The sequence below is a fragment of the Cuculus canorus genome, chromosome Z (assembly GCF_017976375.1).
Source record: "Cuculus canorus isolate bCucCan1 chromosome Z, bCucCan1.pri, whole genome shotgun sequence".
NCBI classification, from domain to species: Eukaryota; Metazoa; Chordata; class Aves; order Cuculiformes; family Cuculidae; genus Cuculus; species Cuculus canorus.
Window position 1 is genome coordinate 76,545,773 of NC_071441.1, and position 19,296 is coordinate 76,565,068.

General features: G+C 44.1%; 1 protein-coding gene across 4 annotated transcripts in view; it reads right to left on the reverse strand.

Moving 5' to 3' along the window:
* Positions 1–19,296, reverse strand: part of MYO5B (myosin VB) — a 173,969-nt gene that overhangs the window by 33,531 nt on the left and 121,142 nt on the right. For all 4 annotated transcript variants that reach the window (XM_054053668.1, XM_054053671.1, XM_054053669.1 and 1 more), the window contains exons 21-27: positions 18,243–18,482; positions 11,576–11,815; positions 6,386–6,470; positions 4,976–5,124; positions 4,077–4,196; positions 2,845–2,982; positions 477–539 (exon numbers count right to left, since the gene is read on the reverse strand). In XM_054053668.1, coding sequence (XP_053909643.1) covers positions 477–539; positions 2,845–2,982; positions 4,077–4,196; positions 4,976–5,124; positions 6,386–6,470; positions 11,576–11,815; positions 18,243–18,482 — 1,035 coding nt within the window. The remainder of the gene's footprint in view (positions 1–476; positions 540–2,844; positions 2,983–4,076; positions 4,197–4,975; positions 5,125–6,385; positions 6,471–11,575; positions 11,816–18,242; positions 18,483–19,296) is intronic.

Sequence of the window (19,296 nt, forward strand, 5' to 3'; positions counted from 1 at the left end):
TAAAAAAAAAAAAACAGAAAAAGATAAGGAATTCATTAGGTACAGCAATTCCTCCATGTCCACGCTAACCACAGCTCAGCAGAGGGAGCATATGGGACATCAGCTTTTCTGTAACTGTTTTTTTAAAACAAGAGTTTGAAAAGTATTTGTGGTGGGAAATCTGTACCAAACTGGGTCTAACTCTTCTCAACGTGTGGCTCAAGCATCAACTCACTTTGCACTCTTTTCTGATCATGCTCAGAGACAGAGGGGTAAAAAGAAAGTTATTAACTGGATTTCCACACAAATAGCTGTTGTGTGATTTCTGTCACTTGCCACCCCAGGCACTCATGGAGATCTACAGCTTTCTAACTACCATCTCTAAAAGTCAGTGCTAAAAACAGGAGGTTTTGGCTTATCACCATATTCAGAAAATTTGCGTGGGCTGTTGGAGCCATGCAATAGGCTGCAGCCCTAAGTAGGAGCTCCTCACTCACCTTCAGACTGTTGTACGCAAAATCTTCGTGGTCTGAAGTCACTTCAGTCTTCATTTCAATTACCTGCGTGGATTAAAGACATAAACCAATATGCAAAAGCAGCCAGAGGAACTAGCACACGGCACAGGACTAGCTAGGCATGCCTCTATCAGCAGCCAGCCCTGCCGGCCAGCTCAACCATAATAATGTTATTAATTGCCATTAGACGGAGTTCCAGCAAAACATAGTGGGGCAGGGGCCTTTTCAGGAGAAACCATTTTAATCTCTCATTGATCTTGACAACTCCAGCTCACTGCCCCTTTCAAATAATGACAGTCATTAGGGGAACAAACTTCATCGTAGTGGTTGGGAAGCAGGTTCTTAATCTGGCTCTGTAGCAAGGGTGAGAGGCTGGGGAAGTTTCCTATTTCATTTATTTCCTGCAAATTGCCAGAGATGATAAGCAAGAATGTCTAGTGAAGCAAGTAAATAATTACGGCTGACGATTCTGTTGAGTCTTTTCTTGCATTCCGCAACAGATACACAGATTTCACACTGCAGAAAAATAAATTAAATAATTCCTAAACAATGCAGGAGCAGCCACAGAAATTTCAATTACGCAACCAAGAGTGATGGCATCTGCTCAGCCTTTTATGTAAGAGCATCTGTACTGCTTCATGGAATGGGGAAAGATTTAGATCAGACATCAGGAAGAAATTCTTCATGATGAGGACGTGGAAGCCCTGGCCCAGGCTGCCCAGAAAAGTTATGGCTGACCCATGTCTGGAGGTGTTCAAGGCCGGGTTGGATGGGACTCGGAACAGCCTGATCCAGTGGGAGGTGTCCCTGCCCATGGCAGGGGGTAGAACTGGATGAGCTTTAAAGTGCCTTCCAACCCAAACCGTCCTATGACACCATGCCCATAGCACTGCGGTTTCATGGCATTCACCATCTCCCACTCCATCATCGGGCCTCTGAACAAGCCACAAAGCCTCAGTTACAGACGGTAGCGTAAAATGTATGGAGGACGAATGATTTTAAAAGCTGCCCATGCTAAACAACAGCTCAGTGGTAGTTGGAAAGCTCTATGTTCAGGTTCCATTTGCAAACCTGGATGGACTCCTGTCTCTTAAGTTACCACTATGCTGTCAGTAACCTTAATTTTTCACTTTATTCTTTTTTGTTAAATTACTTCCAAGCAATAAATCCAGACAGCAGGAAGGTATTTTTTTCACAACGCAGAAGGACTATATCAAAGGAACAACCCTGCCCTGCAATAGAAAGGAAGAACCCATTCTTCTAATAGCTGTCTTGCTATGCTACGGCTTTACCGTACCATCTTTCAAGCTACATTCCTATATGATTATTTCTGGGGGAAAAAAATGAAACCACACAGAGATTGTAACAATACCAAATAGAGGGCACAGTTTGACTGAGTGGTCTGTGAAGTGCTTATCAGGTCATGCCACACGGCGCTGGATCGGGGGAAGCCAGGACTGCAAAAAATCATAGACTCATAGTTGGGTTGGAAGGGACATTGAAGATCATCCAGTTCCACCCCCTGCCATGCACAGGGACACCTCCCATTGGATCAGGTTCCTTAAAGTCCCATCAAACCAGGCCTTGAACACCTCCAGGGATAGGACAGTCACCACTGCTCTGGGCAACCTGGGCCAGGGTCTCCCCACCCTCACAGCAAAACATTTCTTACTGAGGAATCATCTCAATGTTCCCTTCTTTCAGCTTAAAACCTTTTCCCCCATCTTATCCCTGCACTCCCTGATCCAGAGCCCTTCCTCAGCTTTCCTGAAGCACCTTTCAGCACTGGAAGCTGCTCTAATGTCTCCTCGGAGCCTTCTCTTCTCCAGGCTGAACAACCCCAACTCTCTCAGCCTGTCCTTGGATGGAAGTGCTCCAGCCTTCAGATCATCTTTGTGGTCTCCAGCATCCTGTCTCTCTGCAATCCTCCAAATACTCATGTTCCCCTTCCTCATTCTGACCTTTGCTAAAGAAACTCAGTCCATGCTTCAAACTTCTCAGAAAGAAGGAAACTGCATCAATGTAGGCAGTCTGAAATGCTCCAAAATTGATTCTACATTTCATTGCTTTCAAGATACTTAAGATACCATCCTAAATCTGTTATAACCAGTTTATACGTATTTATATATAAAATCAGTTCTGTACAGCTAGCCTTAGCTGCCAAAAAACGTTTCTCTCCACGTCCCAGCTGGATTTGCTGCCTCTTATCTTGAAATTTTCACTCTCAGACCTCAATGCCTACATCGTGTGTCCTCAGGAAATCAAGGAAAGCCAGTTACCAACATGAATACCATACATGAATACCAACATGAATACCATATATTAGTATCAATGAAAAGGCATCTCTTACCTGGGATTTCTTGCTTTCTTGCTCCTTTTTCTCCAGCTGGGTTTGCAGCTTCCTCCTCTCCTGCTCGAGCTCCCTCACTCTCTTCTGCAGCTTTAGGAAGAGGGTCATGTCCATGGCAGCTTTCTCCATTCCAACCTCCTGGAGAAGAACATGAGAGAGTAAAAAGAGGGGAAGGCCTCAGTCAAGTTTTATATCCATGCACAGTGCCAGATACGTCCTGACTGCACATAAGCACCAACCCCAGCTACAGCAGGTAATGTGCTTTCTAACACCAAACACTTTAAGCATCTATTCTTAATGTCCATAAAAAGGTGACTCATTTTAATAAATCTTTGATTGTTTAACAGCTGAATAGACAAGTTCACCGTTTGGGGACACAGCTAAGAACATTAAAATGCCCTACTGAGTCCCCTCTAGCCAAGTATTTAATAGTTTTTTATTTAGCTTCACCTGGACTATTTCATATTAAAGCATGGCTAACACCGATTGTTTTGACTTCAGAAAATGCTCTCAGAGCACTTCAGAAACATTAAAGCAATGTAAAAAAGCAGCCAGCAAAGGGAAGTGGGGGTTTCTGCAGGCATGCTACGTGGGACTCACAGCACAGTCCTGCCAGCGAGGTGACAGATCCTCGGAACATCCGTCATCCATGTATGTTTTTGAGTCATGAAAATGGAGTTTAAAAAGCAGCCTATTTGCAAATGTAGGCAAAACTCACATTTCCCTTCTCTGTGTGATTCTTTATAGCCAGGGAATAATTTATGCTGCTCTTTTCTGCATTAAGAGGCTGTTGATTACAGGGGCTGTGTTGGCCAGCAAAGCATCTGTGAAGCCGCATTGGAATGAAAATGCTCGGGGCAAGGATACTGGCACACTTGCAGAGAAGGATCGCAGTTATTGCCATCATGTTAGGAATAACTACATTTAACAATGCTGATCACTTTGATGAATTTTCATCAGTCTTTAAGCTGGTACAGCTAAACTGTAATATTTTATTATTTTTATAGCCCTTTTCAAGCCTAACCCCACAAATGAAAAAGCATTCGCTACAGCACCACAGCGCTGCCGTCCCTCTACACACATTTAACAAGGTATTCCTGTAGCACAAAATTGGTTTAAACCCTCACACTTTATAGCCCAGCCTGCACTCTTCCTGTGTGCTCCAAGACCAACATCGAACATCCCCGCTGACATGGGCTCTGCTCGCCTTGAGCCTGCCCGATTTACTGTACCTCCACTTGTTGTATTACATCCTCAGTGTCTCCTATCTCAGAGGTTGATATGGATGGATAATTGGAATCGGACTCCAAACTGCTCTGGTTGGATGGGTTTCTCCTGTGCCCTGGTGCTTGCTGCCAAGAAGCAATGCAGATAGATAAAGTGTTCAGTGCTTAGGGAAGTACTCTTCACAAAGTGCTGTCTCTTAGAGCAAATATGTGTCTATATATTAAGGGAACCTTTACAAAGGGCTCGACTGTCACCTTACAGTGAATTCCATTTTCTAGTTCTCATGCCCTACCGTAACATTCATATTAACAGAAGGAAACAGTTTATAATGTGATGTCTCAGATTCCACATGAATTAAAGGCTTTTCATGTCACCAAATGCCTGTTAAGTAGAAACATGCAAATCTGAGCTCAAGATTATGCTGTTCACAACACCCTCTGGGGCTCTTTTTGAATGTTCAACCTCTCACTTAACCGAGCACCCCTCCAATTGTTATCCAGAATAGAATTTGCAGCAGTTCTTCTGACACTGTAGCAAAGAGGGGCCTAAAAATTTTGGCTTTTGGAATTCTGAAGCCATGTTGTTGGAGTTTCTTTGGTTGTTTTTTAATCCAGCACCTATAAACATCATTGAAACAAAAAGCAAAACAAGAAACATGAACCGTTTTTTCCCCAAGATTCACAGATATTTTTTCCGCAGGTAAGGAGAAGTGTGAAAGATCCGGTTCCTTTCTTGGGGCACACATACAGTTTGGCTTTAGAAGTTCAGTCTTAAAAAAATCAAGCACAAACTGCACAACGATGTCAGTTCTATTAAGTGTTTTGAGGGTGAGTGAGCCACATTATTCAGCCACCAATATCAGATCCAGGACACAGGAGAACAGGGATAATTTCAGTTTTCTTACCTTTATAATAGTCATTTCATCCCGCAAGTTGTCATATCTTTGCTCCAGCCTCGAATACTCTTTTACCAGGTTCTGATAACGAGACCTCTCTTCTTCCAGCTCTTTCTTCATCTGGATATTTTCCTCAACTGTGTTTCGCGCAAATTCATCTTGAAAATAAGAAAAAGAAAAGAAAGAAATTAGAGTCTTCATTTTCAAAATGAACTTCCTGTAAATATGTGCAATAACAATGACTAATTCACAAAATGCTTTCTGCCAAGAAGCTTTAGAATACATGTAAGCATTCTCTAATATTTAGAGACTATTATAATCCATATCTGTCTCCTCACCATGTGGCACAGCTTGAGTTGTTCTGCTCAGACAGCACAGTCCTCTGCCATCTCAGTTAAAGAAAAATCTCCAGCACCTGCACACTATCAGATCTATTACGATCAGCTCCAGCTCCCATGGGCCAGCCATAAACCCACTTAAGAAAACACCAGCAGAGTATGGAAATGCATCCATGTTTAAGGAAAGCGATATTTTTTCACTAAAAAGTCCTTTTTGGAAGCAAATCTTGTCCCCTCTTTTTTTTTGAGAAACCAGGCAAATATAGTACATGTGTCCTTTTAAATAGATGAATACCAAATAAAGCCCCTCCACTTAGTTTCCCCAAGCTTCAATGCTCCAAAAGCTTTCCATAAGAGATGAAGAAATATTTGCAGCAAGTTTCTTTTTAATATGTTATTTTCATTCCTTTATTTTGCATCAGACTGGGAGCAAGAGAAGTACTTCAGAAGTACAACAGAGCAGTGATAGATACATCCACAGAATGATGCATGATGCTTTTTGTAAATCCTGCAACAAAATCAAAGCGGAAAAGGATCATTAAAAAATAAAAAAGCTCAGTACACACATGAGAGTATCTTTTGCGGCTTGGGATTTTCCCAGATTGCTTTCCTCTATACATCTCACCATGTAAGTCTCTGCTTTAAAAACACTCACAAACTCCTGTCACATTAGAGAAATCCTGTGTCACAGCTCAACAGCGTTAAATGTCCTTTTCCTTGGATCCTTTGTTCTCCAGTCTCGCGATGTGGTTATTCTCTGCCTTCCACCCCTACAGCCTCGCTGCCTCCCACAACACCCACAGCAAATGCTGCAATATAACCGAACTAAAAAGCCATTTTAGGTACTTTGTTCCACATTTCACCAATAAAACCAGCCTCTGTCTTACCATCCACCATCAGGACAGCGCGTGCAGAACTACTTGCAGAACAAAACAGTGACAAAAGACACCAGGAAAAGGTTGCGTGAATATTAGCACCTTTCTAGGTAGGAAAAGTATGCATGAAAAATAAGTTTGAGGGAAGAACAGTTAAGCTCCTCATTTAGTGGAGGCATTATGATGCTACAAGCATTTTTTCTTACCTTCAGACTGACACAGGATCCTGCTGTTGAGCTCCTCTTTTTCCTGCTTCAGGAGGGCATTTTCTTCTTCCAAGTCGGATATGCGCTATGAAACAAGGGAAAGAATTACTGCTGGGTGCAGGTCACAGTCTCTGCAGAGGGATTACATTCCACCTGGCTGGAGACAGAGAGCTTTGTTTGATCTTTCTTCGCTGTTTAAAAGATCTGTCCCCTTGTGCTTTTCCAGTCACCCTCTCTACATTAGTGGAAGCAGAGGAGAACTGCACTACAACAACTTTGCTTTTCCTGAGTGCATTTCTCCCTTAAATTAATGTTTTCAGCAGAATCTTACAAAATACTGAGCAGCAGGACTTGGCAACCACAATCTGCAGAAGTTAAACTCCTAAAAGTGTTCAGGCGACAAAATTAGAGGTTTATTTCCACATCTCAGTGGGCTTCCTTGCCACCTTCAAGTCACAGCACTGACAGCTGCTGAGTTAAAAAAACCATCTGCAGATTGTTTCAGGTGATGTAGCACTGAAGTGGTTAAGATGGACACAGCGAATGTGAGACCTAGCATTAAATAGCTCAGGCCTTTTTAACTTCCTGTGTGTTACTTCATGCAATAAGATTACAGCCACTCTAACGCTTCAGACTATAGCAGAACCTCTAGAGAAGGGATGCACAGAGTGCATCAGGGCCTTTGGTACCACAACACACGCATACAGCATCATAGAATGAGTTGGGTTGGGTTGGAAGTGACCTTGAAGCCCATCCAGTCCCACTCTTGCCATGGGCAGGGACACCTCCCACTGGATCAGGGGCTCCAAGAACCATCCAACCTGGCCTGGAACACCTCCAGGGATGGGGCAGCCACCACTTCTCGGGGTAACCCGTACTACTGCCCCCCACCCTCACTGGAAAACATTTCTTCCTAGGATATCATCTCTATCTCTCCTCTTTCAGCTTCAAACCATTCCCCCTCATCCTATTCCTGCAATCCCTGATCAAAAGGCCCTTCCCACCTTCCCTGCAGGCCCCAGGATACAGCAATTAACAACAAAATTTAATGAAAACAGAAACCAAATGCTGGAAAATATTTGGTTTTCTTTTTAACTACCTCTTTATTAATAATAATAGGAGGCAAGGCCACTTGTCACAACAACAAGGCTGGATTGACGCTGACAGTAGCCTATCCTGTAATTTTGTTCCTCCTCAGGAATTTTTATGTATTCAACAGCATTCTCTCAAAACACAAAAACATCACATTATCAAGTGAAATATGCTGCCATGGTTAAGCAGGACGATTCTGCTGCTGTCAGGTAGGAGTACAAACTGAGATGTCATTCTAGCATAATGTCATTCCCTACGCCTGCCCCATCGCATCCCGTATCCACAGCTTAGAAACCAGCTACACACAGCAGAAGGATCTCAAGATGCCAAAGACAAACAACACCGTACACACCATAGTAAAAGTTTTCGGTGCCCAAGGATAATAACTTTGCTGTCACCAGAAAACAAAATTTATAGGCAGCCCATATATGCCATGTGGCAAATTACATGCATTCCCAGCACTGCCTTCAGTTTTCCACACAAGTGTGGTCAAATCAAGTTATTTTATCAAATACCATACATGCCAGGCACATACTAATGATGAGGGTAAGAGCATAAAAGATATTTTAAATCATGACTGAAGCAGTATAGAGAAATTAGAAGATCCCACTACCCCTTGCTTTGCAATCTGTTCATTTACTCCAGCTGTCTGCATGACATGAAATCTCCTGATAAATAGAATCACAGAATTATAGAATGATTTGGGTTTGGAAAGGATCTTAAATATCATCTAGTTCCACACCACTGCCATGGGTTGCTCAAAGCCCCATCCAACCTGGCCTGGAACACCTTCAGGGATGGTGACTCTATCACCTCCGTAGGCAGCCTCCACCAGTGTCTCACCACCCTCACTGTGAAGAATTTATTCCTAATATTCAATCTGAACCTCCCCTCGCACAGCTTGAGGCCATTTCCTTTCATCCTGTCACCCGGGAGAAGTGACCAGCGCCCATCTCTCTACAACCTCCTTTCAGAGAGCTGCAGTGAGCGATGAGGTCCCCCTCAGCCTCCTTTTCTCCAGGCTAAACAGCCCCAGGTCCCTCAGTTGCTCCTCATAAGGCCCATTCTCCAGCCCCTTCCCCAGGAGCAGGCGGAGTGCGTTACACAGTGGCCGAGCAGTACAATCTCTTTGTTCCTTTTGTACCTCACTCTCATCATTCTATAGACAACAGGTCTTTGAAGGTGCTTCAAACACAACATCACCTGCTTTGAAGGATGTTCAGCAGTAAGCACTCGTGATGCTTTCAGCTCTTATTTAAGTGCCTGTACGGGAACCACCTGCTTGTGACATTTTGCTGTAATTCTCCCCTAATCTTGTGAGGAGGGGATGATGGCATTTGCTACTTTCCTAATAAAATTCCCAGGCAGGTGTTGAATCATCATGGCTCACCAAGAGAGAAGATAAGGTTCTGCCAAAAGCCTCAGCTGCTGGTATTCACCTAGATCTGATGTTTTAAACTTTATTATGGAATGGAATAAGAAGGGCTATTCTAAAATTAAGGAGTCAGAGAGAAAAGCTATAAGGAAGAGATTAAAGGACATTTTTTTTAATACCAAAATCACGAGTAATATGGATTTGCAGAAGCTGCAGCTCCAGCTCACATCAGTAAAATTAAGGCTGTTGCCTCTGTGACACTCAGAAGTGTCTGATGACTTTGGGTACCATCTCCAGAGTGAGCATATCCCACCACAGCCATGGTGCAAGCTTGCTATTGAAGGGGAAAAGTGCTTCTCCCACCTATCTTCATGACACTTCTCACACTTTTGGTAGTTCTAATAACTACTCAGAAATCTCTACCATAAATTTTCTTGTAAAGTGACTTTTGGCTACTTGAATGTTTCCAGGGAGGAAAAAGGTCTTCTCTATTTTCCCACTGACCAGGAATTGAAGGGAACACTCGAAAGCTAATGTCAGAAATGGGAGCCTGCACTGCTGAGTAGAAATGTTTTGTAATTAAAGCATTTATTGTCATGGTAAAGCACACAGTATTTACTCTGCTGCAGGCCCTTCTACAATAAGGGAAAGCTTTTGCTTTGTTTTCATGCTTTTTAAAAGCATTTCTATGGTCCTTAAATCAATCTTTCTTCTGAGTGCTGGAAGGCGATTTGCAATCAAGAACAAAGAGAATCAGCCTTTCCCCAGCTGCATCACCTTCAAAATAAAGCATCCTTTCAACCTCTAAAAGCCTGTGCTGCAGTCAGCTAATGAACTGCACCCTGTGCCAAAAAGGATCTTCTCATTCGGTGTTGGAGAAAAGACAATCACTGACTCTGTGTGTCCCTGTGTGGGTGCCATACCTGCGCAGAGAGTGGAGTAACCGCTTTTCTGTCAGCCCTCGGTCCAGCCAAGAGACAACACACAGGCTGGATGCTTTTTGAGAAGCACACCCAAAAATGCATTTCAGCTGAGCTTGTTGTTCAGACGAAGCTCTCCTGACCACACAGTCCCCACAGCTACTCACCCAAACCCACCACCACAAGGATGATGATGAAGATGATGATGAAGATAATGATTATTATTATTTCTTCCTGATTAAAACTTAGAAAGAAATGTTTTCCTGTGAGGGTGGAGAGACCCTGTCCCAGGTTGCCCAGAGCAGTGGTGGCTGCCCCATCCCTGGAGGTGTTCAAGGCTGGGTTGGATGGGTCTTGGAGCCCCTGATCCAGTGGGAGGTGTCCCTGCCCATGGCGGGGGGTAGAACTGGATGGGCTTTAAGGTCCCTTCCAACCCAAACCATTCCATGATTCTGTGATTCTACCCAAAAAGGGAGGTGGACAGGGCAAGTGCTGCTGAGCCAAGTGCCCTAAAGGAGCTCCATCTGGGCATTCTTCCACCGTAATAAAAACACAGCTAATCCCACACCTGATTTTTTTCAGTCTCCAAAAGCGACTCATCTTCAGGTTATAATACAAAAAGTCCTATCCTAGAGTAAAAGCTGCAAACCAGTTTTTCTATGCGTCGTATTGAGTAGAAAAGCCCTAAGTTCCTTCCAACAGCAGGATAAAAGAAACTGCTTCAATTGTTGGTGCAGAAGAATAAAGAACATTGACTTAACCTGAGCAGTCGCAAGCACTTGCAGCAGGAAACTGAACCTGTACCTCAGTGCCTTAGGTTATGAGAATGACTGTGAAGGTTATTCAGAATAAACCTGACCAGCAAAGAAACTGAGGGTCAAAGGTTAATTTTTACGATTTGCAAAAAGCCTCTACACTCTGAAGCCTCTTTCTCCCACTAGAACACTTTCTTGTACAATGGCGGAAACACCAGGCCACCTTTATCTCAAGACATACAGATAGCTTAGTACTCATTAGGGAGGAGAAAAAAAGAAGTTCAGCTCATTTAATAGAATCACAGAATGGTTTGGGTTGGAAGGGACCTTAAAGCCCATCCAGTTCCACCTCCCACCAGATCATGTTGCTCCCAGCCCCATCCAACCTGGCCTGGAACACCTCCAGGACTGGGGCAGCCACCACTGCTCTGGGCAGCTCCAAACTCTATGAAGGGTCGTAACAACCAGCCTTACTGGTGTCTGAGCAGTGGCTCTGCTCAGGAGGGACGAGTTGGTCGCCACACAGGTCATGCTATGCATGTACCTACACCAGCAGCCACCAAGACTAATGCAATAGCCACAAACTGTATGGCAGAAACCAAGCCCTGATGCTCCATACAAGGCTGGGCTGAGGAAGGACATCTTCCTAACATTTACAGCATCCACAGGCACCTTCTCCAGTATTTTGCTTTACATGCCATGAGGAACCACTGCATATACATGAAACTCTGGCATAACCATGGTTATTAAGCGCCCTTATTTTGGACAAGTCTGGGTTTGGGGAGTTTCTTCATGGTTGGCACTGTGAAAAGCACTGAGATGCAGTATTCTCCTGACATGAGGCAGTCACCGCTCCTGCAGGGATATCCCCTGTCCTTCCTGCTCCATTACGTGGTTGAAAGGTAAATTCTAGGGGAACTTAGTGACAAAAGAAAGAAATTTTAATTAAAGAACAGAAAAATTAAGTCCTTGCCCTTCAGACTCCTGAAAAGCGAGCTTTCACCAGCATGACCACCTACACAACAAGAAATGTGACAAATATACATACCTTTCTCAGTAGGTCTTTCTCCTTAACATAGCTGTCTTCCATGACCTTTCTCTCACCATGAGCTTTTTCAAGCTCCAACCGGAGGTGCTCCATCTCTTCTTGCAAGCTGACAAGCTGGTTGCCATCACCCTGGTGGCTCTGCTGATATTGCACCAGTTCCTTCTTCAGCTTTTCCACCTCGGTGGAGTGGGCAGACATGAGAGTAGAGAGCTGCTCATTCAGAAGTTTGTATTCCTTGTTCTGCAGCCAACATCCCAAAGAGAACAAAATAAGAGCATAAGTAAGATCAATACATGCATCAAGGAACTACAAAAGTAACTGTCAAAAATCCTTGAGCATAATGAGCAACAAATTTCCAATAACAAAAATTCCATGCATATGCTAATGAAGCTCAGAAAGCTAAAAATTTCAAAACTGTGACAAAAGCTCAATAATATTTTGGTAACCATCACACAAGCATTTGTTAAATGGAAGTTACACTTCAATGTATGAAGCTACACTTAAAGAAACGGCAAACAATGCTTGTTAGCATGGCAACCAAACCAAAACCCCTACACTTTTATTACAGCTTCTGAGCCATGTTGCCTAATGCAACAGTTTTGCAATTTTGTTTCATCTGTAATAATTACCTCAGAGTTTATCCATTTATTCCTTACTCCCATGCTAGCAGGAACCTGGGGTGACAATGCACTCATTCATAATTGCAGCTTTGAGCCCAAAGAGCCTAAACTCCATCTTTAAGTCCTCTGCCGGCTCAATAGTCTTTATATTTGCTCAGATTTTCTCTTTTAAAGTATTTAGCAGTCATTTGCTCTGAAGTTTTGAGACCTGAGAACTCAGTTGCTTTGATTTTTGTGCTTCAAATCAAAGTTGATGGGACCTACGTTGCGACTAATAAAACACCACTGTTATTAGCCAGCCCCAGAAACAAAAATCAATTCACAACAGACCAAGAGCTTCAGTAAAGAGCCAATTAAGTAGCTTTTCTGACATTAGGTAGATAACCAAGGGAGCAAAGAACCATTTTGAAATTTAAAACCTAGTCTGTTTCCTTAGAGTTTCCTTTTTAAAAGCTTTCAACGCAGCTTTAAAGTTCTGAGCTCATGCCATTCCCTGTACGAAGGACCTGGAAGGCTTTGCTTTGTTAAATCGGACGTCGTTGGAAATTTCACTTGAGGATCATATATTTAAATTTTGATCTTCCCTGGTCTTGCTGGAAAATATTTGGCAAGAGATTGTTGTCTAGAGCAGATGACTGTTCTGGTAATCCGCAATTTAGCTTTTTGCCGTTTCTCAGAGCTTTAGTCACTAGAAGAGTCTCTGGTTCTCTTCTGCTGGAAGAAGCAGAACGAGAAACTGCTGCTTCCATCCAGAATTTTTTAGTTCGTTCAGCTAAGGAAAGTTTAACTCAGGCTAAGGAAAGCTTGAGGTGAAGAAGCCAAAGACAAAAGTTTTAAAAACTAGAAATGGTCATTTAAAAAGGCCAATGGATTAGGGAAATACTGTTATACAAAGTATGACTGATCCTGATATCCAGTAGAGGTGCAAAGTCACAGGTCCTGAGATGCAACTTCTTCCTCTAAGATGTTCATCAGAGTCAAGCAAGCAATAAAAAAAATTCAATGCAAAAAAAGTATCATCTGTCTCTATAACAGAGTCAAAGGCTCCCATTATCTCCTGTACAACCGAGTTTTCAAAGAACTTGATAGCCTGGGAAACCAAAAAAACACCCATGAAAGCACAGAATTTTATCTTCTAGGTCTACATAGGCTTTGCCAGACCAGACAGGCCCCTGTACGAAAGAACAGAGAGTTGGTGGATACTGAAATTCCGACCCACACTTCAGATTAGCCTCTTTCAGATTCCCAATGTGGATCATAGGATTGTTTCTTCTACCATTGCACTAAACATCCTTTTGGGTCCCTGCTAGGTGACCTCCCAAAGCACCTCTCTCGTGCTGCAGCCTCAGCAAGATTAAGACACGTGTCAACTGGACAAACAAGTAAACGAGGGACTTTAACATCTTTTCCTTTGCTCTCTTGTAATGAAATATCAGTGAACATCAAAATTCAGTGTTCATGTGGTAATAAGGAATTATTGCTGCATGAACAAAGCCATTCCCAAAGAGATACATCTACAGAGAATAGCTTTGTGCAGAACAGCAATAATCACTCCAGTTCACACCAGTAAAGGGAAGCCACAGTCTCTGCTCATTCTCTGACACACATTTTACGGCTCTGTGTCCCAAGGTTCATGTATATGATTTTCCACACCAGCCAACTGAGGTTTCAATCCAGATCGAAGCTAAACGCACAGGAATGCTTTTGCTTCTTCTTAGCTACCAGAAACACAAGAGAGCATTTACTGCCTTGTACCGAAACAGCTGGTTGCTGCTGCAATTGCTCAACAAACCTCATTAAACTTGAACTTGCTTTATTTTATACCATTATCTAGCACAGCAGCAGGGCTGCTTCAGCCCTGGTCTCCAGACTCCAGCCTCCACTAACCAGTCCAGGCTTTATTTTGCTACCAACGGCAAAGGCAACAACTTCATCACTGCTTTTACCCAAACTAGATACATTCGCACTAAATGCTCACAGAGATAATGCCACTTGCAGAGACAGTATAAGGAGCTCACTATGAGACTAAATATCGGCTGCATGAATATATAACACTAAATGAAGCAACAGCCTTAGAAGTGTTTTAGACAGCCACAACGTCCACATAATGAAGGGCAATGAAACAGGTGAAAGGTCTGGAGCATAAGTCTTACAAAAGAGTGGCTGAGGGAGCTGGGGTTGTTTAGTTTGGAGAAAAGAAGGCTGAGGGGAGACCTCATCACTGTCTACAACTGCCTGAAAGGAGGTTGTGGTGAGGTGGGTGCTGGTGTCTTCTCCCAAGTGACAGGCGATAGGATGAGAGGAAATGGCCTCAAGCAGCACCAAGGGAGATTCAGACTGGACATCGGCAAAAATTCCTTTACTGAAAGAGTGGTGAAGCACTGGCAGAGGCTGCCCATGGAGGTGGTGGAGTCCCCATCCCTGGTGTCATTAAGAGATGAAGAAGAGGAGAAGGAGGGAGACGTAAAGGGAGAGGGAGAGGGATCTGGTTCAGTAGTGGACAGGTACGGTTGGACTCAATAATCTCAAAGGTCTTTTCCAACCAAATGATTCTATGATAAAAACCCCCCACTTAAATGAAAAAGAAAAAAAATTAAAAAAAGAAGAAAGTGGTACAATGTGGATAGAGAAAAGTGGTCCAGTGTGCGTATTTTATGGCAAAACAGATTTAATGCTTTCTTCTGTGTGTAAAAAATCCCTAGTGTGACTTAGAAACTAAATTAAATAGGCCCAGTTATGGATGCTATAGTGTTTGAGCTGAGGCTGACGTGCAATAGGAAGGTTTAATGTTTTCAAAGAAAGATGACCTCTTCCTCAGGGGCACATGGAGTATTGCATCTCTCTATTCATGCATGAGCTAAAGTAGCAGAAATAGAAACATTTTCTTCCACAGATACTCAGAAAGCCATACAGCAGCAGCTTTCTAGCTTGCCTGCAATTTGTTTTTTTCTTAAAGAGTTAATTGGCATTTTAAAAGATTGTGTTTATAGATTCGCAAGGACTGAAATCAAGAAACTGCAGGGGAAATATGATGCAACAAACTTACTGCTGCCAGAAAAAGCCCAGTGCACTGAAAAGTCCACTGGATCAGTGCTCATTAGCACATCCAAGGCATTCCAGGGAAACCTGTCTTGAAAGGATGGTTAAAATTAGCTCACTGGACACACTGTACTACAGAGCGGGAATTCTCTCCTCCGAAAGTTATACAGAAAGCAAAGTAGCTCCTTCAAAACCGTCTGCACAGAGACTGAGGGAGATCAAGATGAGCACAACCCATTATTTCTGCCAACTTAAAAGCGCTTCACGTCACCTTCCCTAAAGCAGACCTTTCTGCTGCTTTCATTGCCTACCAAAAAGCTGGAGAGGGACTCTTTATCAGGGAGTGAATGAATAGGACAAGGGGGAATGGTTTTAAACTAAGGCAGGGCAGATTTAGGCTGGATGTAAGGAAGAATTTTTTTACAGTGAGGGCAGTGAGGTCCTGTCCCACGTTGCAGAGAGAAGTCATGGATGTGCCATCCCTGGAAACATTCAAGGCCAGGCTGAATGGAGCTTTGAGCAACCTGATCCAGTGGCAAATGTCCCTGCTTCTGCCACTGGGTTGGAGTGGGTGACCTGTAAAAGTCCCGTCCAGCCCAAACCATTCTCTGATCCTCTGATTCATAAAACAGGATACGAAAACCAACATCAACCAAACATTGTTTTTCCTTTATTGTTCCACCCTGACAATTTCCTAGCAGTTAATGACAAGGAATTGGGGAAAATAAATAAATGTAATACCGCTGGTCCACCACCAAGTCCAGCAGCTCAGCAGACCTAATGCAGACATTCACGCTCATTGCACCAATTCAGCCCAAATACATGGACCTGAAATGACTCATCCTAATTAAATTCACTAAATATCCTCCAGTTGCAGGGCAGTCATATCAGTTTTCTGATATATAAATACATAGAAAACCTTATTCCTAAGGTTTTCTATTCCTCAGCTACTGTCTGTCTGCAAACACATATTTTAAAATAAAACACCACAGTTTAAAAGTCACTCTACTGCGGTGCCTGGTTTGCAGCCAATTAATACAGCAATGAAACTGGCCAGCAGTAATGCAAATCCCAAGTTGCCTCGACTCTGCAGTATCTGAGCCAGCGCAGAGTCATTTCTCATCTTCTTCATCACAGGACCTCTCGTGTCATACAGGGATGGGAGAGATTTAAACCTGCGAGGAAACTGCGCGTGGTGTATAAGGGTCACTGGCACATCCCAAACAGAATAATAAACAGCAATTACTAATAACTGGTACTACAATCAGGTAGGTGTCTTGCAGAGAATGTTCCTTTTTCCTGTAAAAGGGCATTTTAAGGATATAGGCGGATATTGCTGGTTGATGAGAAGCTCGACATGAGCCAGCAGTGTGCGCTCGCGTTCCAGAAGGCCAACAGTATCTTGGGCTGCATCAAAAACAGCGTGGCCAGCAGGGTGAGGGAGGGGATTCTGCCCATCTATTCCTCTCTCACGAGACCTCATCTGGAATACTGTGTCCAGTTCTGGAATCCTCAACAGAAGAAGGAGATGGAGTTGTTGGAACGGGTCCAGAGGAGGGCTACAAAGATGATCAGAGGGCTGGAGCACCTTCCATATGAGGACAGCCTGAGAGAGTTGGGGTTGTTCAGCCTGTAGAAGGCTCTGAAGAGACCTTATAGTGACCCTCCAAAACCTGCAGGGCTCCCTTTCCAAGAAAGCTGGAGAGGGGCTATGCATAAAGGCTTGTGGGGATAGGATCGGGGGAACGGATATAAACTGGAGAGGGGAAGACTTAGACTGGACATTAGGAAGAAGTTCTTCACTATGAGAGTGCTGAGACACTGGCACAGGTCGCCCAGGGAGGCTGTGGCTGCCCCATCCCTGGAGGTGTTCAAGGCCAGGTTCAATGGGCCTTGGGCAGCCTGAGCCAGTGGGATGTCCCTGCCCATGGCAGGGGGTTGGAACTAGATGATCTTTAAGGTCCCTTCCAACCCAAACTGTTCTATATTTCTATGATTAATTTCTCCACTAAAAGTAGCAGATGCAGCTGGACCCTACTCAGCATTTCTTATACTCAACCCTGCGGTTCCTTTACAGCATCACAAGCAACAGAGTACAGAATCATAGAACGGTTTGGGTTGGAATGGACATTAAACTCCTTCCAGTTCCACCACCCACTGGATCAGGGGCTCCAAGCCCCATCCAACCTGGCCTTGAACACCTCCTGGGATGGGGCAGCCACCACTGCTCTGGGCAACCTGTGCCGGTGCAGCAGTTTTATCAGAGTAACTTGCACACTCATGTTAGGTGAGAAAACCCTCCTCCTAACCCTGTCATCAAACCATTATTCTGTAGCTCCTTAACAACAAGTGGCATTAGACAAACATCTCTCTGTGATCATGTTGTCACAGTAAGAGCACTAAGCCACCCAAACAGGCATTATCACTTACATTGTGTCATCTCAACCACCACCACCGACTTTACTTCTGAGTAGTTGTTATATCCAGTAACACAGTCACGCTCAAACTATCTTGCAAAGTGAGTATCTGCCCAATTTACCATTTACCTTCCAGGTCATGTGACTAAAGAGTTCAGTAAAACAGACTGTGTGTGGCAAGTGCTTGACATCCTCAGTGCTTGCAAAGCATAATGGAACAATCCAGCCCAAAGCCTGTCTGACACAGGGATCCGACGTGGAGCTGCCTTGGGCTTTCAAGGAACAGCTTTCAAAACTACCATTTTATCCTCCTCCTCTGACTCCATCTGGGCAGTTCTCACAACAACTGCAGTGCAGCTTTTACAGCTTACTGAGCAAGCTCTCCAGGCAGCAAGGTGGGAACCGAAGATCTGCCTTCCACGGTGGTATCCCACCCTCACAAGTGTCCAGCCAGCAGCAGCAGAAGGCCGTCACCACCATGACATCCTTCCCAGACACTGAAGGAAGATAAAATCCTTCCCAGGAAGGGCAATAGAAAAGAGACAAAACAGAAACAGGACTATAGTTGTCCCAGCACCACCCAAGACACACCTGCTCATCAATCTTCCTTTGAAGCTGGACAACCTTGTTCTCCATGCCAATGTTGAGCTTCTTCAGGTGCTGTGCCGAGCGGGCCTCGATCTTCAGCGCCTTCAGCTGCTGCCTGGCCTTCATGCGCCGGTAGTAGCACTGCAGGACGATGGTGGCACCCCTGACCCGACGGAAGTGAGTGCGGGCCAGCCAGCCACGTGCGTACTTCTGGAGGATGGTGGCTTTGTGCTCTGCAAGGATCTACAAAACATGAGCAGAAATGGGACAATCAAGGGAGAAAAGTCACCTGTAAAGGCAGCAGCAGCCCTGGTTTGGCTGCTGCGCAGCACTCAACACCTCCCATTCTGCCTTTGAATTGGCTTCTCCTCCAAACAGGAGTGTTCTGGTGGGTGCAGGGGGAGACGGCTGGAGATAGAGGCTGTTATTTCCATGGATGGGACGGAGTACGTCAATCTCCTCTCCTGGGTGAGTTCTCCAGTCACTGCACTCAACTTCTCAACAGACTTTATCATTCTCTACAACCGCCTGAAAGGAGGTTGTAGCGAGGTAGGGGTTGGTCTCCTCTCCCAAGTAACAAGTGGTAGGATGAGAGGAAATGGTCTCAAGTTGCACCATGGGAGGATTAGATTGGATATTAGGAACAATTTCTTTACCAAAAGAGCAGTGAAACATTAGAAGATGCTGCCCAGGGAAGCGGAGTCACTGGAGGTGTTCAAAAAACATGTAGACGGGGCATGATTTAGCAGGCACAGTGGTGTTGGGCTGATAGTTGGACTGGATGATCTTAGAGGTCTTTTCCAACCTTAATTATTTTATGATTCTAAATGAGGCAGGCAGGACACATTCAGTCCTCTCTTAGGGCTCAAGTGAGACTGTGGACCCGGTCAGAACAGTACTCAGATCCACAAGATCCATAGCTAGCAGAACAAATAGCCACTGACAGACACAGAATCATAGAATCACTAGAATCTTGGAAATCACATAGAATCTTGGAAAAGAACTTTGAGATCATCAATTCCAACCGTACTGGGCCACCACTAAATCATATCCCTAA